The sequence below is a fragment of the Carcharhinus amblyrhynchos genome, chromosome 25 (assembly GCF_965287045.1).
Source record: "Carcharhinus amblyrhynchos chromosome 25, sCarAmb.v2.hapA, whole genome shotgun sequence".
NCBI lineage: Eukaryota > Metazoa > Chordata > Chondrichthyes > Carcharhiniformes > Carcharhinidae > Carcharhinus > Carcharhinus amblyrhynchos.
The window spans coordinates 6,102,516-6,125,585 of NC_137348.1; the positions used below are offsets into that span (position 1 = coordinate 6,102,516).

Here is a 23,070-nt window from a genome sequence, read left to right on the forward strand (position 1 = left end):
CTTGAATGTTACGCCGTGCCAAGTACTCGTCCAGGTACTTTTCACCTCACCTCCACCAGGTGAGGAGAAATTTCTTCACCCAGAGATTTTCTTCAAATTTATTAGTGTTACAATTAAGCTGACATTAACACTGCAATGAAGTTACCGTGAAAATCCCCCAGTCACCACACTCTGTTCGGGTACACCGAGGGAGCATTTAGCACGGACAATGGACCCAACCAGCACGTCTTTGGAGTATGGGAGGAAACCGGAGCCCCTGGGGGGGGAACATGCAGACTTCACACAGGCAGAGAGCCAAACCGGGAATCGAACCCGGTCCCTGGCACTGTGAGGCAGGGGTGCCGACCACTGTGCCACGATGCTGTCCCAGAGAGTGGCGAATCTGTGGAATTCACTACCTCAGAAAGTAGTTGAGGCCAAGAAGAAATTAGATATCGCTCTTGGGGCCAAAGGGGTCGAGGGATATAGGGGGAAGTGGGGGGATTGGGATAAGGAATATGATGATCAGCCATGATCATAATGAATGGCGGAACAGGCTCGAAGGGTCGAATGGCCTCCTCCTGCTTCTAGTTTCTATGTTTTTATCACCTATAATGACAAATATTGGAAGCCTTAAAGGACGCAAAGCTGACGAGAAACCACAATAAAAACATGTGCCAGACCCCTTTATACACTGCCAGCTGCAGCCACCTCCAGTGTGTCCTACCCAGGGCTTGTGAGTGGATAAATGAACTGACAATGGCAACACGGGTAGAGAGCAAAATAGCGCTGGCGGTGAACGAAGGTTCGCTGTAAAACTTTATTGCGCACGACCAGATGTGTTCCCCAATGTGCCAGGTCTTTAAATTTTAACGCTCTGCATTTAACTGGAACCAGGACTCCATTGTACCCTCCAGGCACACACTGAAACGGGGCATTTAACAGGGAGATTGGGCTCAATTGGATCATGTGAACCCAATTTGTATATATTTAGCCAGGCTTTCTGACTGATCTTAACTATAATTCCAACCATCCAATTTAATGATGGTTAGAATGAGCATTAACCCTCCCACATGATTTGGGTCCTGTTCCTGCACTCATTTTAGATGCTAAATTAGACCAAACAGTTTCCAGCATATCTATTGGGTAGCACGGTGGCACAGTTGCCTGCTGCCTGGGTTCGATTCCTGGCTTGGGTCACTGTCTGCTTGGAGTCTGCATGTTCTCCCCATGTCTGCGTGTGTTTCCTCCGGGTGCTCCAGTTTCCTCCCATAGTCCGAAAGTCGTGCTGGTTAGGGTGCATTGGCCATGCTAAATTCTCCGTCAGTGTACCCAAACAGGGCCCGGAGTGTGGCAACTTTAGAAGTTTCACAGTAACTTCATTGCAGTGTTAGTGTAAGCCGACTTGTGACACCAAAAAATAAACTTTAAACTTCATTTGCAAAAGATTCAATTTGCGTTAAGGGTGGCACAGTGGTTAGGACTGCTGCTTTGTAGCGCTAGGGATCCGGATTCAATTCCGGCCTTGGGTGACTGTCAGTGCAGAGTCTGCATATTCTCCCCGTGTCTGTGTGGGTTTGCTACGGTTTCCTCCCACAGTCCGAAAGACGTGCTGGTTAGGGTGCATTGGCTGTGCTAAATTCTCCCTCAGTGTATCCGAACAGGTGCCAGAGTGTGGCGACTGGGGGATTTTCACCGTAACTTCATTGCAGTGTAAATGTAAGCCTACTCTTTGAACTTTTACTATTGTTTGAGGAAAAAAGAAACTCTCTGTGATGAAGTTACTATTTAAGCATTTTGCCATTAGCCTTGTGAGGGCTTATATAACCAAAGCTAAACTGCATTAATTCGCAAAAAAAACTGCTGCACTTCTGTTAATCTGGGTGTAAAAGATGTCCTGCATACAGCAGTTCATTTATTCAGGTCTAAAAACATAATTATGCAGATGAGTGAGTAGTGTTGGTTATAATTATACTTTTTGAAGAACCCTAAACAGAACCAGCTGGAGATAATGAAAAGAAAATGAGATAATTGTTGTTTGCTTTATCAATGTTCTGTTCCAAGGGAATTAAGGACACTAACAGTAGTGACAGCAATGATATAACATTTCAAAATTATAGGTTCTGAGTTGCAGTCAGCTAAGATTTAGCACAAGAGTGTCGTTATGAATGTTCACAGTGCTATTTTCCAATTAGAATTGATGGCAGGCACAGTGGCACAGCGGTTAGTGCTGCTGCCTCCCAGCGCCAGGATCGCGAGTTCGATTCTGGCCTCGGGTGACTGCCTGTGTGAAGCCTGGCCCCCTTCTGTGCTTGTGACGATTCTGAAGTCACCAGTAGAAAGATGCCAATGATATTTCAAGACTAAAGCATTAGTAGGCTTTAGCGAGTTTAAAGAAAACTTTATTTGTTTGCGTCACAAGTTAAGGCTGGCATTAACACTGCAATGAAGTTACAGTGAAATTCCGCTGGTGGCCACACTCTGGTGCCTGTTCGGGTCAATGCACCCTAACCAGCATGTCTTTCAGGGTATGGGAGGAAACCCACGCAGACATGGGGAGAATGTGCAAACTACACATAGACCGTGACCCAAGTTGGGATTCAAACCAGGGTCCCTGGTGAGGCAACAGTGTTAACCACTGTGCCACCATGGCCGCCCCTAAAAGTTTATTTATTAAAGTCACAAGTAAGGCTTACATTAACACTGCAATGAAGTTACTGTGAAATTCCCCGAGTTGCCACACTCCAGAGCCTGTTTGGGTCAATGCACCTAACAAGCATGTCTTTCAGACTGTGGGAGGAAATCGGAGCACCCAGAGGAAACCCACGCAGACACGGGGAGAATGTGCAAACTACACACAGTCAGTCACCCAAGGTGGGATTCAAACCCGGGTCCCTGGCGCTGTGAGGCAGCAGTGCTAACCACTGTGCCACCGTGACTGCCCCTAAAAGTTTATTAGTCACAAGGCTTACATTAACACTGCAATGAAGTTACGGTGAAAATTCCCCCAGTTGCCACACTCTGGTGCCTGTTCGGGTACACTGAGGGAGAATTTAGCACGGCCAATGCACCCAACCAGCACGTCTCTTGGACTATGGGAAGAAACTGGAGCACCCGGGGTGGGGGGGACCCACGCAGACACGGGGAGAATGTGCAAACTCCACACACAGATTGGCCCAAGCCGGCAATTGAACCCAGGTCCCTGGCGCTGTGAGGCCGTGCTCTGAGAACTTATGTTTTGCATAACTTTTTGTTGAGCAGTAATGATTAAATATTGGCTGGAATTCTGCGGCTGTTCATGGACCTGCTGCCACTGCGAGCGAGAACGGAGAATTTGGCACTCAGTGCACCGCAGCGGGACTGGAGAATCCCAGTCGCGGGTGGGGCTGGAGAATTCCTGCTGCTATCGAATAAACATGATGATTTTAATATTCAGTTTTCATTTTGTGCATTTGGAAGCAGAATACAATGGAACATTCATGCAATTTTTCTGACTGTATTATTCTCCAAGTTTGTAATATTTCCACGTATATTTTCAGGACAGAAGCGAGTGCACAGAGCAGCGTAACTGAAGGCGATAAAAGCAGCATTAGAACGGCTAAGGAATGTTTGACACTTACAACCAATCCACGGACGCCAGGAGGTCCTGGGGCTCCCAAATCTCCCTGCAAGCAAAGATCAAAAAATTATTGGCTCTTTCCTGAACAAATACGTGTTTGAAAGTGGCTAGATCTATTAAAGGGCAGGCTGAAGGCGGAAGATCCAGTTCCCCTCCCTGGCCTGTGCAATCTGCAGCTCCCATCTACAAAGGAGCCCAGCCACGTACACTCAACACTGGAACAGAGACCTGCTTGTTGTCCAGCCGCAGTGGCCCACAGTTGCGCGCAGCCCTGATTTCCTCCACTCGACCAGTGGAACTACAGCAATCCTTCAGTGAAAGAGATAACTGTAAGCGCTTTCGGGCCGGGGTAGCTGGTGGCAAGTTGGAATCGGACCGGCGTAGGAATCCCAAATAAAATAATGAACTTGTGTCCCACGGATGTTTCTGTTAGCTGCGAGGTTTAATCCTGTAAATAAAGGTCCGGAATGACATTGATTTCAAGCCAAACAAACCTCAAACTTTTACTGAATTACAGCCTTTGTGTGTGTGTGTGTGTGTGTGTGTGTGTGTGTGTTATTGTATCAACACAGGCTGAATCTTAGCTCTTTTTGTCCCATACTGCGATTTATAGCATTGCCATCTCAAAATTATTTTCCTACGCCACTAAAACTCTGTAATTTCAATAAGGTATCTTGCTTTTCCGGCGTACTAATGCTGACGTTGACTGTTCTTCGTGTGAAACAAGGAATAGTTTATTAACATTGCTCAAGTGTAAATGAAATTTGATGGGGTGGATGGGCCTGTCCCACCCGCTGCGGGAATTATAGCAGTCGAGGGGAGAACCACGCAAAGGTTCGTTGACCTCGGGTGGGATTTTCCAGTTCCGGGGAGAACACGTCCATAGTGCGTGATGAGAATTAAAGATGTATCTGCAGCTCAGCCTACACTGAGGGTGAGATTCTCCGGCCCCCTCCTCAGTCGTGTGTTACCCGCTGGAGAGAGGTGGCTCGCTGTTTGCTAGCGGTGGGATTTCCCTTTGATATCTCCCCACGCTGGCGGGAAAGCTGTGGGGCGGAGTGGTACGCTGATGCGGGACTGGAAAATCCCACCAGCGTGAACAGCGAAGAGTGCTCGCAGTCAGCAGTCTACCTCCAGGGGTGCCAGAGGAACTGGCACTTCTGGTTAAATACAAGACAAAGAGTCCCTGATTGGCCCATCAATTGGATCTTTAATCCAGGAGTTCATATTCCAATTGGCCAACCTCAAGGATCTGATTGAAGTCATTACAGGGGCCCAGCCAAATCTCCATTCGCTGAACGGCTAGAGAATTCCAGTCCTGGTCTATTCTCATTCAGTTGCTCGATGGGCCGAGTGGCCTAATTTTGCCCTATATTTTATGGTTTTACATTCTTATAGAGTCACAGAGGTTTACAGCATGGAAACAGGCCTTTCAGCCCAACTTGTCCATGCCACCCAGTTTTTACCATTAAGCTAGCCCCAACTGCCCATATTTGACCCATATCCCTCTATACAAATATTATCCATGTAACTCTCTAAATGCTTTTTAAAAGACAAAATTGTACCCACCTCTACTGCTACCTCTGGCAGTCTGTTCCAAACACTCACCATCCCCTGAGATCTTTTGTATCTCTCCCCTTAAACCTATGCCCTCTAGTTTTAGACTCCCCAACCTTTGGGAAAAGATATTGACTATCTAGCTGATCTGTGCCTCTCACTATTTTATAGACCTCCATATGATTACCCCTAAGCCTCCTACACTCCAGAGAAAAAAGTCCCAATCTATCCAGCCTCTCCTTATAACTCAATCTATCAAGTCCCGATAGCATCCTAGTAAATCTTTTCTGCCCTCTTTCTAGTTTAATAATATCCTTTCTATAATAGGGTGACCAGAGGTGTACACAGAACATTGGTACCACAGTGAATGGCCTGTTCCTGTGCTGTGGATCCTCTGTAATCCTGTGTAGATTAATTTCCATGATGCTTTATGTTAAGCAAATGCAGTAACAAGCCAACTAAATCCCCCTGCATGTAATTTTGCTTTGTTACAAACTAACAAAATAATCATGGGAAATTTGTACCAAAAGATAATGATATTTCACTGAACTTTGGATCGCAAACTTCAACTTATTAATTTAGCATTAAATTAAATGCAGGGACAATTTATTTGGATGTTTTTCTTTACTTATCTCGTCACTTCTGATTGGTTCGACTGCTCTGTAATATTTATATGATTCTGGCTGGGGTTTCTGGTTGGAGGAAGAAATCGCTGGGATTGGACCCGAAAGGAACCCAAGGAAATGTTTGGGTCCTGAACCTTTTAAAATGAAAACATTTGGACATTAATATTTTCTCGAATGCATGCTTCTGCCCAAAGTGGAAATGGTGGCCAGTAAGGCTTCTCATTTTCACCATATAACACAGCCCAAGTTCAGCCCTGCCTCAGCTCATCATCTACTCAAACCCCCATGCGTGCTTCAGTCACTCCTGGACTAGACTGTACCCTCACACTCCTGGCCGGCTTTCCTTCCTACCCTCTGTAAACTTCAGGTCATTAAAACTCTGTTACCCCTGTCCTAACTAAATCCCATTTACCCAGTGCTCCTATGATTGCTAACCCTTCAATGCCCCCTGTTATGGCAACCTCTCAACTTTCAAATTCTCATCTTTGTTTTCAAATCCTCTCCCCAATCTCTGATCTTCTCTAGCCACACAGCCTTCCAAAATATCGGCACCAATTCTGGCCTCTTGAAAATCTTGGCATGTCAGCTACGACTCTCACCAACTTTTATAGATGCACCATAGAAAGCATTCTTTCTGGTTGTATCACAGCTTGGTATGGCTCCTGCCCTACCCGAGACCACATAAACTACAAATGATTGTGAACATAGCCCAATCCATCACTCAAAGGTTCTTGAATAGAAACATCCTTGCAGAAGCATAGCAACAAGGAAGTTACCTGTGCTGGGGGGAAGGTATCCAGTTGTTGAGTTAATAAATGAAAGAGCGTTGAGTCAAACAGTGTTTCATAATTGGCTGAATGTCCACCATGTATTGGACTGACATACTAATGTGAAATGAAATCAAGTCTAAGCTAATTGGAAGGAGTGCCTTAGATATCAGAAAAATATAACTGTTTTTCGAGGAAGTGATGAAAATGATTGATGAGGGTAGGGCAGTGGATGTTGTCTACATGGACTTCAGTAAAGCCTTTGACAATGTCCCTCACTGTAGGCTGATGCAGAAGGTAAAGTTGCATGGGATCAGAGGTGAGCTGGCAAAATGGATGCAGAACTGGCTCAGTCATAGGAGACAGAGGCCGGCAGTGGAAGGGTGTGTTTCAGAATGGAAGGCTGTGACAAGCGGTGTTCCTCAGGATCAGTGATGGGACCTTTGCTGTTTGTAATATGTATGAATAACTTGGAGGGAAGTGTAACTGGTTTGATTAGCAAGTTTGCGGACATTTGCGGATAGCGTTGAGAACCATCAGAGGATACAGCAGGATAGAGATCAGTTGGACTCTTGGGCGGAAAGATGGCAGATGGAAGTTAATCCGGACAAATGTGAGGTAATGTATTTTGGAAGGTCTAATACAGATAGAAAATATACAGTAAATGGCAGAACCCTTAAGCATATTGATAGGCAGAGGGATCTGGGTGTACAGGTACACAGGTCACTGAAAGCAGCAATGCAGGTGGAGAAGGTAGTCAAAAAGGCATACGGCATGCTCGCCTTCATCAGCCAGGGCATTGAGTTTAAAAATTGGCAAGTCATGTTGCAGCTTTATAGAACCTTAGTTAGGCCATGCTTGGAATATTGTGTTCAATTCTGGTCGCCACACTACCAGGAGGATGTGGAGGCTTTGGAGAGGGTACAGAAAAGATTTACCAGGATGTTGCCTGGTATGGAGCGCATAACCTATGAGGAGAGGTTGGGGAAACTTGGTTCGTTCTCACCAGAGCGATGGAGGTTGAGGGGAGACCTGATAGAAGTCTACAAGATTATGAGGGGCATGGACAGAGTGGATAGTCAGAAGCTTTTTCCCAGGATGGAAAAGTCAATTACTAGGGGGCACAGGTTTAAGGTGCGGGGGTCAAGATTTAAAGGAGATGTATGAGGCAAGTTTTTTTTACACAGAGGTTGGTGGGTGCCTGGAACTCATTGCCCGGGGAGGTAGAGGAAGCAGATCCGATAGTGAGTTTTAAGGGGCTTCTGGACAAATACATGAATAGGATGGGAATGGAGGGATATTGTCCCCAGAATGATGAGGGGGGGGGGGAGGAGAAGGGTGCGGTTTAGTTCAGACGGGCAGCATGGTCAGTATGAGCTTGGTGGGCCGAAAGGCCTGTTCCCGGGCTGTAATTTTCTTAATTCTTTATTTTTTGTAATGAATTTTGGCTCAGGGCCTTGGACCTTTGGCACGGTCTTCAACTCCAGCCTGTGTTATTTGACCTTTTGGATGACTCCCCCGGCTGAGATTAATGTCTTGTTTGCCTTGTATGACTGAAAGGTAAATTTTATCCACGTCTTAAAAACTGAAATATATTGCCTTTGTGAAATTAATTTACGTTTCCTTCAGTTTTTTTAAGAGAATTAGGCCAGAAATTCCCTGCAACAAAGTTCTGGCCTGAAGTGCTTTCGGATGTCCTGAAAACACAATAAGGATTAATATAAATACAAATCTTCCTCATGTAGATTCCTTTCTCTTTTGCTTGTAAACTTTGTGACTATTCAGATGACACGCTACAGTTGCTCCAATTAATAGCAGCATTACATTAATAAAGTCACTCAGGCATTCAGGAATACTGATGTTGTTTGAATGTTAATCCTAAACAATTTGGGGAAATGAAGTTTCTGCCTCTCCTCTTTCCATTCTCTCTTCTCCATCATTCTCACCATCCTCACATTTTCTCCTCCGGCATTTTTCCAACAATCCAATTCTAGAGATGGAAGCAAGCCCAAAAAACGGAACTTGCCTGTAAGCCTCCACAAGGCAAGCGAGAAAGACCAAAGTTTGACCTGGTTTTCATCGAATGGAATCCCTACGGGGCAGGAGGAGGCCATTTGGCCCATCGAGCCTGCACCGATAACAATCCCACCCAGGCCCCATCCCCATAACCCCACCTGTTTACCCAGCTAATCCCTCTAACCTTAAGGTTTAGTGTCACAAGTAGGCTTACAGCAACACTGCAATGAAGTTACTGTGAAATACCTACCCATCTTGAACACTAAGTGTTTATTTAGCATCCCCAATCCACCTAACGTGCACATCTTTTGAGTGTGGGAGGAAACCCACATAGACATGGGGAGAATGTGCAAACTCCATACAGATAGTGACCCAAGGCTGGATTTGAACCTGGGTCCCTGGCACTGTGGGGCAGCTAACCATTGTGCCACCAAATAATGGCAACTATCTGATATTTTCTCGGCCGCTTCTATTTTGACACTAAGGGGCGAGTTAGAATGGCCAATCCACCTAACCTGCACATCTTTGGAACAGTAAGGAGCTATTTAGCACGGAAAATCCACCTAACCTACACATCTTTGAACACTAAGGGGCAAGTTAGCACGTGCAATACACCTAACCTTCACATCTTTGGAACAGTAAGGGGCTATTTAGCATGGCTAATCCACCTAATCTGCACATCTTTGGGACACTAAGGAGCTATTTAGTATGGCTAATCCACCTAAACTACACAATTTTGGACACTAAGCAGCAGGTTAGCATGGCCAATCCCCCTAATCTGCACAACTTTGGAGCATGGGAGGAAACCAGAGCATCCAGAGGAAACCCACACAGACATGGGGAGAAGGTGCAAACTCCACACAGACACTGACCTGAGCCTGGAATCGAATCCAGGTCCCTGGCACCGTGAGGCAGCAGTGCTAACCACTGTGCCGCACTGGAAAAGGCTACTGACAAATGTGCAAACTCATTGACAGCAATGGATTGGAGGTCGAATGTGGTCAGAATCACTGGTCGGAATTTTACCGCCTTCCCCCCCCTCCCCCTCCAGAGTTGGGATGGGTGAGGCTCGCAGAACAGAATTCTCCGTTGGCCTCGGGCGGCATTTTATGATCTTGCCCGAACGAGGTTGTAAAATCACCCCCCTCCCCCCAACTTTACTAATATGGTGGCTGGACATTCTAAAGACCTGTTTCAGGAAATGTGTGCGAGTCCCCTGATAAATGATGCTGCCATTCACAAGGTGTGCTCCATGAGAGTGGATTATTTAAAGGGGCTATCATAATATAATGTCATGAATATGATCCTTTGCGACTACCAGTAACTCAGAGAGATTTTGCTTTGCTACTATGATTAGATAGGAAAATGCCACTACCTCAATCTGGATACCATTACAGCGAGTACGCAGTTCAATAACTGTCACTAAACCACCGCTGGCTAAATTCTCGAGCGAGTTCAAAGCGTTCTTTGATGAAAATCACTAAATAGTGACTAACAAAATCCATGCAAATAATTTCAGTATGGAGCTAAAGCTCCGAACCAATCATTTCTTATTTGGTGAATAAATAAAGATGCCAGTTACAGGCAAAAAGGAAGAAATCGTTTCCAAACTGTAGACTAGATGAATTAAATAATTTCCCTATGTGATGTTTACTTCATTGTGGTTGTTTTTCTTAAGGTGTTGTCTAATGCGAAAGCAGACACATGGAAATACTGAGTTACAGAAGAGAGAATTAAGCAATATGTCAAATCATAGAACATAACCCCCGAAGTGCAGAAGGAGGCCATTTGGCCCATTGAGCCTGCACCAACACCAATTCCATCCAGGCTCTAACCCTGTAACCCTACACATTTACCTTGTTTATCCCCCTGACACTAAGGGGCAATTTAGCATGGTCAATCAACCTAACCAGTACATCTTTGGACACTAAGGGGTAATTTAGTATGGCCAATCCACCTAACCCAACCATCTTTGGACACTAAGGGGTAATTTTAGCATAGCCAATTCACCTAACCTGCATGTCTTTGGATACTAAGGGGTAATTTAGCATAGCCAATTCACCTAACCTGCATGTCTTTGGACACTAAGGGGCAATTTAGCATGGCCACTCCACCTAAATTGCACATCTTCGGAGTGTGGGAGGAAACCAGACTACCTGGAGGGAACCCAAGCAGACACAGGGAGAATGTGCAGTCTCCACACAGACCTGAGGCCGGAATCAAACCCGGGTCTCTGGCGTTAATCACTGTGCCACATGAGTAATGTTTTCTGATCTAATTCGTGATGGAAAGTGACCGACACACTTTCTGCATACCACAACTGTCACAGGTTTCTTTACAAAGCATTGCCCTGCTCCCAAAGAAATCCCAATTCTTGCATTTAGCTGACAAGTTGTCAGGTGAAGCAGTTGAAGTTAGAGGGATGGAATCCCCTTGGATTCCAGCAGCAGTCCCAGATTCCCTAACGTGGCGTGCCAGCAGGAGAGCGAGATGAAGAGAATCGGCATCTTAATGTTTATTACAATCCCTGTTGGCGAGGGAAGACTCAGAAAATGCACCTCCGCCCCCTTAGGGGAAACGTGGGGGCTTCTGCTGCCAGGATCCTCCTTCATCAACTGATAGCGCCATGGAAACCCCCTCACTGTGAGTTCATAGAGCCGCACAGCGGTCAGCACTGCTGCCTCACAGCGCTAGAGGCCTGGGTTCAATTCCCGGCTTGGGTCACTGGCTATGTGGAGCTTGCACATTCTCCCCGTGTCTGCTCCGGTTTCTTCCCATAGTCCACAGATGTGTGGGTCAGGTTGATTTGCCGCGCTAAATTGTCACCAGCGTCAAAAGTGTAGCTATGAGGGGAGATTGGATAGGTTGGGGTTATTTTCCTCGGAACTGGGGGGGGGGGGGGGGGTGATTTGATGGAGGTGTACAAAAGTCCCTTCCTATCCACCCCATCTGCGTCTCTCACAGTTTTGTACACCTCAATCATGTGCCCCCTGAGCCATCTCCGCTCCAAGGAGAACAACCCCCAGTCTAATCAGCCTCTCTTCATATCTGAAACACTCCAACCCAGGCAGCATCCTGCTGAATCTCCTCTGCACCCTCTCCAGTGCATTCACATCCTTCCTACAGTGTGATGACCAGAACTGCACACAGTACTCCAGCTATGGCCCAACGAATGTTTTATACAGCACTCCCTGCTCTTATATTTTGTGCTTCCGCTAATAAAGGCAAGTATCCCATATGCTTTCCGAACCACCTTAATTATCTATCCTGCTGCCTTCAGGGATCCTTTGACATGCACTCCTAGGTCCCTCTGTACTTCCGAGCGTCCTATTGTTCATTGTGTATTCTCTTGCTTTGTTATTCCTCCCAAAATGTGGAGATGCCACGGTGTGGTGGGCACACTGGGTCTCACGACACCAGGTTAAAGTCCAATAAGTTTATCTGGTCACACAAGCTTTCGGAGCACTGTCCCTTCATCAGGTAATGAAGAATTGGGTTCACAGACAAGACTTGACGACCTGCTAAGGCTTGCTTTCCAACAGTTATCTTGTAATTGAGTTTGTGTCTACATATGCCCTGTTTGTGAACCCAACTCAGGTACGCTGAGGGAGAATTTAGCATGGCTAAAGTAGGTCTTTCAGGCTGTGGGAATCGAATCCAGGTCCCTGGCACCGTGAGGCAGCAGTGCTAACCACTGTGCCACCGTGCCATGTATGGATTTAAGAGACTAAATTGAGGTGAATTCAGGTTTTGAGTCCTCTTAGTGAACAGGAGTCCGAAGTATAAAGTTAGCTAAACAGTCATAAACTGGAAATAAAATACTGGTGGACAGCTAATGAAGTGTTACCCTGAAAAGCGTTGTTACGATACCACAAGTCATTAGTTTTCCAGTCCATCTACAGCTTATTGTTGCTTTCATTCAATCTCCGTTCACACTTTCTTAAGCAAACAAACAAAATTCTACCGAGTGCTTCATTACTGTTGGAACCCAAGCTGTAATATTTGTGGTTTGGCAGATTAGTTGAAAGCAAAGAGGAAATGGCTATTGCCATATCGCTTGCTGCGCGTATAAAACTGCTACAGTGAGCAGCTGCACCCGATTCCAGATCAGTGCCATACTGAATATCTGCTGCTGAATTCGAATGAGTAAGCCGTCAATCTCATCTCAGTGAGAGATCATTGAATCAGTGAGAGAATCATTGGATCCCTATCCTGCAAAAGGAGGCCATTCAGCCCATCGAGTCTGCACTGGCTAACTGACAGAACATCCTACTCAGGCCCTATCCCCATAACTCCATGTGTTTACCCCGCTAATCCCCATAACCTACACATCTTTGGACATTAAGAGACAATTTAGCATGGCCAATCCCTCTAACCCACACATCGTTGGACACTAAGGATCAATTTAGCATGGCCAATCCACCTAATCTGCACATTTTTGGACACTAAGGGGCAATTTAGCATGGCCAATCCCCCTAACCTGCACATCTTTGGACACTAAGGGGCAATTTAGCATGGCCAATCCATGTAATCGGCACATTTTTGGACACTAAGGGGCAATTTAGCATGGTCAATCCCCCTAACCTGAACATCTTTGGATAGTAAGGGACAATTTAACATGGCTAAACCCCCTAAACCTACACGTCTTTGGACAAGACAGAAAGATTTAGCTTGGCCAGTCCACCTAACCTGCATATCTTTGAACTGTGGGAGGAAACCGGAATACCCAGAGGAAACCCATGCAGACATGGGGAGAATGTGCAGGCTCCACACAGACAGTGACCCGAGGCTGGGAATCGAACCCGGGTCCCTGACACTGTGAGGCAGCAGTGCTAACCACTGTGCCACCATGCCAAGCAAAGAACTGATCGATATCTTGTATTAATCATTGATGGTCTTGGGTCTGAAGTGGTTGTTTTTGCCCAGTTTTGAATGAGGAAAGGATCCTTCCTATTTCAAAAGTGGTACATTTACAAAACGTCCAACGCAAGTGAAATCCTGACCCGCTCAAATCTCACAGTCATCAGAATGCAGCAATTTGACCCCCGTCCAAGCACAGTTGGTCCAAGGAATTAAGACACAGATGGAGCTGGGGAACAGTGTGAGCATTGCAGAGTAATGGAGCCAGGGAACACAGCACAGTGGGATGCAGCAGATAGAGAAATGGAGCCTCAGGCGAGCAAAACCAGAATGAGCCAGTTTCTGACTGGATGGCACAGAAGCACAGTGGTTAGCACTGCTGCCTCACAGCGCCGGGGAGCCGGGTTCGATTCCTGGCTTGGCTCTCTGTCTGCGTGGAGTTTGCACGCCCTCCCCATGTCCGCATGGGTTTCCTCTGGTTCCACTCCATATGTTTCTTATTCCTTGGGCCTTGTGCTTGGAATGGGACCGTAATATTCCACTCTGAAGAATGTGAGGTTTGAGCCCTTTTCCTTCAAAGATGTGCAGATTAAGTGGATTGGCCATGAAAAATTGCCCCTTAGTATCCCAAGATACGTAGGTTAAGGGGGAATTAGTGGGGTAAATACATGGAGTTATGGAGTAGGCCTCGGTAGTGCAGGCTTGATAGGCCGAATGGCCTCCCTCTGCACTGTAGGGATTCTACGACTGGTCTATTTACTTATTAAGCTCTCTATATTAATCTCTTTGTCCTGTGTGAGGTGTGGAGATGTGTCCTTTGCAGACTGTCCCACCTGACATTCAGGTTGGCTTGTATTTATAAAAGCAGTCAAGATCGGTGTCAACTGAACAACGCTGATTGTCTCAAAATATGACTCAACATGACTCACTGTCAGGAACGATATCAATGAAGAGGCCACACTCTGGCACCTGTTCGGGTACACAGAGGGAGAATTTAGCACCCAACCAGAGTGTCTTTCAGACTGTGGGAGGAAACCGGAGCACCCGGAGAAAACCCATGCAGACACAAGGATCGAACCCGGGTCTCTGGCACTATAAGGCAGCAGTGCCAACCACTGGGCCACCTTGCCACCATAGTAGTTGTATTCAAATATAATTCATATAAACCCTCTTGTGCAGAAGGAGGCCATTGGGTCCATCGCGTCTGCACTGACAACAATCCTACCTCAAGCCCTATCCCCACAACTCCACACATTTACCCCTGCTAACCTAGACTTCCTGGGACATTAAGGGGCAATATAGCATGGCCAGCCACCCTAATCTGCACACCTTTGGACTGTGGGAGAAAACAGGAGCACCCGGAGGAAACCCACGCAGACATGGGGAGAACATGTAGACTCCACACAGACAGTGACTCAAACCGGGAATTGAATCCTGGTCCCTGGAGCTGCGAGGCAGCAGTGCTAACCATTGTGCTGCCATAGTAGTGCTAAAGAATAATGTAAAAAGCATTACTGGCAAAGATAGTTTCACAGGTAAGGTTTTCTAAGTGACAGGTGTTGGGATTTGCAAATTACACGGTAATTTCTGAGGTAGGATAAGCGAACATAGGGCAGAATTCTGCCAAAAAGATTCTAATTTGCAGGAAAGCTGGAATAATTCAATGTTTTTTTCAGTGGGAGTTCAGACTGGAATCTCCCACACTCTGTGCAATGCAGAGGCCACCGATGTGAATATCATTAACTTTCAGGGTGTGGGGTCTATTCCTTCCCAGGAGGCTGAAACCAGTGGAGGCGTGCATACCTGGCCGCGAGATTCTCCCATCCCACTCCACTAGAAAATTAGTGTGATGGGGTGGGAGAATCCCCCACATAGATTCATCTCAAACTCCACCAATTACAAGGCTAAATTTTCAGAACGCCTTACATTACCTTTGCACACAAATAAATTGTGTTTAGGGTAAAACTACAGGTAATATTGTGATTCAGCAGGGGGCAAATTGTTAATTTTGTTCACACTCACAAGTGTATCTCTGATGGTGTTCAATGTAACTCAAGAGGCTATACTTTTTTATATGGGCAGAGACCTATACTATGGAACGTATAAATCATGTTATCAGAATGCCTTGAGTAATTACGTAGGATTACATAAGATATCACAGATATGCTGCAGCACAGGAGGAGGCCATTCTCCCATCTTCTCTGTGTTGGCTCACCAAATGAGGAAATCAATTAGCACAACTGCTCCTGCAAAGGGCACAGAAATAGGCCATTCAGCCCAACCAATTCATGTTTGATACTCCATTTGAACTCCCCCCGCAACCTTTCCTCATCTGAGTCTATTATTGTAAGCCTCTATTCCCTTCTCCTTGTCTAGCTTTCTCTGAAACACATCTATTCACTATTCAGTTCAACCGCTACGACTCTCACCAACTTTGACAGATGCACCATAGAAAGCATTCTTTCTGGTTGTATCACAGCTCCTGCTCTGCCCAAAACCGCAAGAATCTACCAAGGGCTGTGAACGTAGCCCAGGCCATCACACAAACCAGCCCCCCATCCATTGACTCCATCTACACTCTGACCCGGAAAAGCATACCTTTCCTTAAATACGGAGACTAGAATGCTACACAGCAATCCAGGTGTGGTTTCGTCAAAGCCCAGCACAATTGTGGTAACATTTCTTTATATCCATATTCCATTCCCCTTACAATGTGAGTCAACACGGCACTTCCCTTTTGAACTATGCCTGCAAGCTAACTTTCTGGGGGGGCATTTTGCTGTCCCATCCGCCACGGGAATCGTAGCGGACTTGGGGAGGAGCGAACTGTGCAAAGTTTCATTGTAGATTTGGGATTTTCTGGTTCTGGGGCGAGCGTGGTCTGGAAGTCCAACCCACTGTGTCCCTTGTACAAAACACCCAAACCCCCTGAGCACTGACATTCCTTTGTGGGAAGACATTTTTCCCCCATCTCCCTCCTAAAGGTCCTAAAAAAAAACAATTCTTGGCCGAAAACAGAGAGGAATAAGAACATAAGAACATAAGAAATAGGAGCAGGAGTAGGCCATCCAGCCCTTCGAGCCTGCCCCGCCATTCAATAAGATCATAGCTGATCTGTCTCTGCTCAGTTCCACTTTCCCGCCCTCTCCCCATAACCCTTAAGCCCCTCTCATCAGCAAATTTCGACACCCTACACTCGGTTCCCTCCTCCAGGTCATCTATATAAATGGTAAAAAGCTGAGGCCCCAGCACCGACCCCTGGGGCACTCCACTAGTCACCATCCGCCAATCCGAATAGCACCCGTTGACCCCCACTCTCTGCCTCCTATTTGACAACCAATCCTCTATCCACGCTAACACCCTACCCCCAACTCCATGTCCCTCTACCTTCTGCAATAATCTCTTGTGAGGCACTTTGTCAAACGCCTTCTGAAAATCTAGAAAGACCACATCCACCGGCTCTCCTCTATCCACCGCCCTAGACACATCCTCATAGAACTCCAGTAAATTTGTCAGACACGACTTCCCTTTAATGAAACCGTGCTGCATCTGCCCTATCAAGCAATTCCCTTCAAGATGCCTCGCAATTTCCTCCTTAATGACAGATTCTAACATTTTACCTACCACAGAAGTTAAACTAACCGGCCTATAATTCCCCGCCTTTTGCCTGGCACCCTTCTTAAACAACGGTGTAACATTAGCCGTTTTCCAATCATCCGGCACTTCCCCGGAATCCAGCGACGTTTGGAAAATAACCACCAAGGCATCCACTATCTTCTAATTGGAGTGAGGCGGAGAGGGGGGGGTGGGGGGGGGGGCGGGGTGGTGGTGGTGGTGGTGGTAAAGGAAACTATTCCAGCTATTCCGTTAAAGGCACAGGTATCAGCTTACCGGGCTTCCGTCCACACCTGGTGACCCTCTTTCTCCAAAGTTTCCAGGAAATCCCTGCGGGCAGGAAAAACAAGTTATCAGCACACAAAAAGAAACAGGAACCACGTTCTGCAAGAATAAAGAAGCATCACTTTCAGCTGAAATACCGATTTTCCAAACGTTTCGGCCTAGTTGTCTACTCTGAGTAGAGAGAGCATCATTCTCACGGCTAACTTTCAAGTCACGTTCTAAAAATAGCCCCACCAATCCTGTGGGTAACAGAAGGCGGGTGCGCCATTTTTCTTGGTGGGCTGGGGGGTGACGGTTGAGGTCAAAATTCATTTTGTCCCCCCCCCACCCCCTACTTTTTACCTGAAAATAATATTAAATGCAACCTACTTAACCTGGTATTAAACCGCACATATTCTGCCTGGAACCAATTATGCAATTTCCCTCAGAGTTTTGAAAGACTTGGAATGGTGGTTCCCAAATTTTCCCTTTGCAAAGAATGCAAGCCAAGGGCCAACATTTTCTGGCCTTTCCCAATGGTTGGATCTTCCAGTCCCGCTGGTGTCCATTCTCCCCTCCTTCACATCCCCGATGAAAAGTTATCCAGACTCGAAATGTTGGCTCTATTGCTAGGCCTGCTGAGATTTGCCAGCAACTTCTGATTTTGTTTGTGACGTGGCAAGGTTTAGGAGGGGCAGCACGGTGGCATAGTGGTTAGCACTGCTGCTTCACAGCGCCAGAGATCTGGGCTCGATTCCTGGCTTTGGTCACTGTCCGTGTGGTGTCTGTACATTCTCCCCGTGTTGGCGTGGGTTTCCTCCGGGTGCTCTGGTTCCCTCACACAGTCCAAAGATGTGCGGTTAGGTGGATTGGCCATGCTAAATTGACCCTTAGTGTCAGAGGGATTAGCAAGGTAAATACATGGGGTTACGGAAATAGGGTCTGGATGGGATTGTTGTTGGCGCAGGCTCAATGGGCCGAATGGTCCCCATCTGCAAGGAGAGACAATGATCTAGTGGTCACTAGACTGTTAATGCAGAAACTCAGCTAATGTTCTGGGGACCGGGGGTCAAATCCTGCCACGGCAGATGATGGAATTTGAATTCAATGAAAAATATCTGGAATTAAGAATCTACTGATGACCGTGAAACCATTGTCGGAAAAACCCATCTGGTTCACTAATGTCCTTTAGGAAGGAAATCTGCCATTCTTACCTGGTCTGGCCTACATGTGACTACAGAGCCACAGCAATGTGGCTGGCTCTCAAATTTCCTTGGGCAACTAGGGATGGCCAATAAATGCTGTAAAAAGTCTGACAACACCAGGTTTTAGTCCAACCGATTTATTTGATAGTAAACTCACAAGGTTTCGAGGGGACTCCCTCTTCGTCAGGTGAATGGAGAGTTCTGGCCAGAACTCTCCATTCACCTGACGAAGAGGGAGTCCCCTCGAAAGCTTGTGAGTTTACTATCAAATAAATCGGTTGGACTAAAACCTGGTGTTGTCAGACGTTTTACTGTGTTTACCCCAGTCCAACGCCGGCACATCCACATCAATAAATGCTGGCCAGCTAGCGACACCCATGTCCCAAAAATGAAAAAAAATTGTAGAGATTATAGAAATCATAGAATCCCTACAGTGCAGAAAGAGCTATTCAGTCCAGCGAGTCTGCACCAACCACAATCCCACCCAGGCCCTATCCCCGTAACTCCACATATTTACCCCCTGAATCCCTCTAACCTGCACCTCCCAAGACACTAATGGGCAATTTTGCATGGCCAATGCACCAGCTCTCAAACAGAGCATTTTACCCAGGTCCTATCCATGTAACCCCAGGCACTTACCCTACTAATGCCCCTAAACAACACACCTTTGGACACTAAGGGACAATTTAGTATGGCAAATCAATCTAACCAGCACATCTTCGGACTGTTGGAGGAAACCGGAGCACCTGGAGGAAACCCATGCAGACACGGGGAGAACATACAAGCTCCACAATTGAACCTGGGCCCCTGGCGCTGTGAGGCAGCAGCACTAACCACTGCGCCACTGTGCCCCGCAAGTTCTATTTTATTCTATGTAAACAATCCGAACCGCAGCCCATTCCCAGCTGACATGAACACGGGAGACCGAAGGCTCGTTGGGACTTGGAGATGTCGACCACAGAATGAAAACAAAGATTAGAATTAGTTTATTGACATCCATGTTTAATCATCTTTTAACTAATTCTGCGGCACAGCTTTGGGGGGCCTTCACGGCACACCAGTGCGGTGCCACAGTCCGACTGGGAACGCCTGGTGTTGGCAACACTTAGCACTGGGAAATAACGAGGCGCCTGAAATTCCAGTGGCGAGCTTTACCCTGCCACACCCTGGCACGGAACTGCTGGGCCATTTTCCATGCACATATTGAAGCCTGGTTATCTGGTCTGACGCCAGCACACACCAGGAAGAAATATCGCAACTTTCCATCAATTAAAACCCCAGGTCCTGCTTGCATAAAAATCATCCAATATGTACTGCCAGCGGGCACAGTGCGCAACTGCCAGATTTATATTTGCTAAATGACGCCCAATGTGGAGAAAGTACCTCCAGCGTCGCAGTGCCGCCCACTTGGTAAAGGCTACCAAATATTTGTAGGCCGTCTGATTAAACCTAGACACGTCAGTCAGCTGGGGATCAGAGTTGTTCACGTCTGATCGAGACCTACATTGGACCAACTGGAAGTCAGCGTGTGGAGTTCGGAGGCCTGTCAGGGTGGGAAGGCCACAAGGAATTAATCTGGCACTTACACCAACCTCACAGAATCGTGACGGGGAAGTTTCTCATGGGAATTTGTCAAAGTGTCAGCTCTGGAGAGGAAGCCAGTTCTCCAGCTCCTTTTTCTCTCCAGATCTTGACGCTTTGGGCCGATTTTTACTGGCACATCTGCCCGAGGTTTGTACAATTCCACCCTAGGTTAACGGGGAATGCCGTTCTCTGGGCCTTGCCCACTCCCGGAATGAGGGTGGGCGGGCGTGCAGGTAAAATTCCGGCCTTAGAAAGCAGGAAAGTAGACTGGGTGGGGAGGGGACGCTTATACCAGGGATCATTTTAAATGGCGCCCTGATCACAAGTAAAAAATAATTTCCACTGAATCCCTACAGTGCAGAAGGAGGCCATTCGGCCCATTGAGTCTGCACCTAACACAATCCCACCCACGTCCTATCCCCATAACCCCATGCATTTACCCTAGCTAGTCCCCCCGACGCTAACGGGCAATTTAGCATGGCCAATCAACCTAATCTGTGCACCTTTGGACTGTGGGAGGAAACCGGAGCACCCGGAGGAAACCCACGCAGACACAGGGAGAATGTGCAAACTCCACACAGACAGTGACCCGAGGCCGGAATCGAACCCGGGTCCCTGGCACTGTGAGGCAGCAGTGCTAACTACTCTGCCACCGTGCTGTCATTCCCCACACGGATCACAAATAATAATTAACAACCCCACCCCTCCCCATCACCACCATTATGGAGGTATCTGTGACCATCCCCCCCTGAAACCCCCATTCAGCCCCCACATCCCCAGCATCCTGTGGCCGCACTCCCTCCCCCCTCACACCCAATCACAGGCCCCGCACCTGAAGCTCCCCCTAAGGCCTGTCCGAGCACAGCGCCCCCCCCCAGCACATGTTGGTACTGTTAGCACCAACCTGGCATTGCCAACCTGTGCCAGAGGGGGCAGTACAAGGGCCATTGCCAGGGCACTGTCTGGCCTCACTCCTCTCCTCCAGGGGGTTAATACTGATCTTTGAGCCCCCTACAGGGATCCCCTCGACAAGCTTGGATAAACCCATTGCCAACCCCGATTACGTCACCAGCAATGTGCGGGCTAGGCAGGAGGTGGTGAACACAGCGGCAAGATTTAAGATTTCCGGTTTTTGCCAGATTTATCTGCCTCCTCGGGCAATCTCACACACGGAGAGTGTGTGGCCTCAAAATCCAACCAATAGCCAGCATCAGAAGAGGCCTTTTAGTCCATCATGGGTGGCACAGTGGTCGGCACTGCTGCCTCACAGCGCCAGGGACACGGGTTCGACTCCAGCCTTGGGTCACTGTCCGTGTGGAGTTTGCACATTCTCCCCATGTCTGCGTGGGTTTTCTCTGGGTGCTCCGGTTTCCTCCCACAGTCTAAAGATATGCAGGTTAGGTGGATTGGCCATGATAAATTAACTCTTCATTCGCGGGAATAGCTATGGTAAATGGGTGGGATTATGGGGATAGGGCCTGGATGGGATTGTGATCAGTGTATACTTGATGGGCTGAATGGCCTCCTTTTGCACTGTGGGGCTTCTATAGAAGATAGGAGCAGGAGGAGGTCATTCGGCCCTTCAGTCCTGCTCCACCACCATTCATTACGATCATGGCTGATTGTCCAACATAACAGCCTACTCCTGCTTTCTCCCCATAACCTTTGATCCCATTTGCCCCAAGTGCTATATCCAGCCACTTCTATGTCTGCGCCTGCCATCAATCACCTATCCATTCTAATCCAATTTGCTAGCACTTGGTCAGTAGCCTTGCATCTCACTTTCCCCCACTAGTTTGAGGCAGTTCTTGCAGTCATTAAAGTGTATTTCAACACTTCTTGCACCTTCTGAACCACAGGACAATGGTCTCTGCAGTCAGTGTAGGAAAAGCACAGTCCTGGACCAAACCTCCTGCCCTTTCGCAGTTAACAGAGAGCTACAGGCACCATTCCTGATGGACCATAAGAAGCGAGAACATGGAGAGATCGCGGGAAAAAAGATAAATCCTGGGTCAGTTCCCATTGTAAAATGAGCAGTGGAATCGGAACGTGTACCTTCAGACACAAACCAAGCCCAGCTGTGTACAATCACCCTATTATAGAAAGGATATTATTAAACTAGAAAGAGTGCAGAAAAGATTGACTGGCACGTTACCAGGATTTGATGGTTGAGGTATAATTTGAGGGGCGTAGAATCCCTACAGAGAGGCTGGATAAACTGGGACTTTTTTCCCTAGAGCGTAGGAAGCTGAGAGGTGATCTTATAGAGGTCTATAAAATAACGAGGGACACAGATCAGCGAGATAGTCAATATCTTTTCCCAAAGGTAGGGGAGTCTAAACCTAGAGGGCATAGGTTTAAGGCGAGGGGGGAGAGATACAAAAGGGTCCAGAGGGTAGTGAGTGGCTGGAACAAGCTGCCAGGGGTAGTAGTAGAATTTTGACTTTTAAAAAGCATTTAGACAGTTACATGGGTAAGATGGGTATAGAGGGATATGGGCCAAATGTGGGCAATTGAGATTAGCTTAATGGTAAAAACTGGGCAGCACGGACAATTGGGCTGAAGGGCCTTTTCCATGCTGGAAACCTCTATTATTCCACGGACGGGATTTTACAGCTTTGCTCGGGCGAGATTGGAAATTTCCTCCCGAGTTCAACAGAGAGTTCAGTTGTCGGATCCTCACCCGCTCTGATTCCGTGGCGGGTGGGCTGGGTAGAACTCCGACCTATGACTCTATCTCCAGCACCGTCTTGCCTGCAGGTAGCACGGTGAAGATGGCTACAGGGCCATCTCCGGTTTGCTGTCCCTCCCTGCTGCCCTGTGGCTGCCTCTCCTGCAAAGAGAGAAATCTCTGGGGGGGGCGGTCAGCTGCGGAAAGCACTGAGAGGGTGACAGGACAGTGTTAGTGGAGGATCTGTGAGAGGAGGACACGGCCATAACATGAGGTGACTGCTCAGATAGGAATGCGTGGAGGTGTC

The 23,070-nt window shown here is 47.3% G+C and overlaps 1 protein-coding gene across 1 annotated transcript in view; it reads right to left on the reverse strand.

Annotated features, from left to right (window-relative positions):
- Window positions 1-23,070, reverse strand: part of col27a1b (collagen, type XXVII, alpha 1b) — a 576,392-nt gene that overhangs the window by 318,162 nt on the left and 235,160 nt on the right. The window contains exons 13-14 of the mRNA XM_080211775.1: window positions 17,316-17,369; window positions 3,600-3,644 (exon numbers count right to left, since the gene is read on the reverse strand). Of these exons, the coding sequence (XP_080067901.1) occupies window positions 3,600-3,644; window positions 17,316-17,369 (99 nt within the window). The remainder of the gene's footprint in view (window positions 1-3,599; window positions 3,645-17,315; window positions 17,370-23,070) is intronic.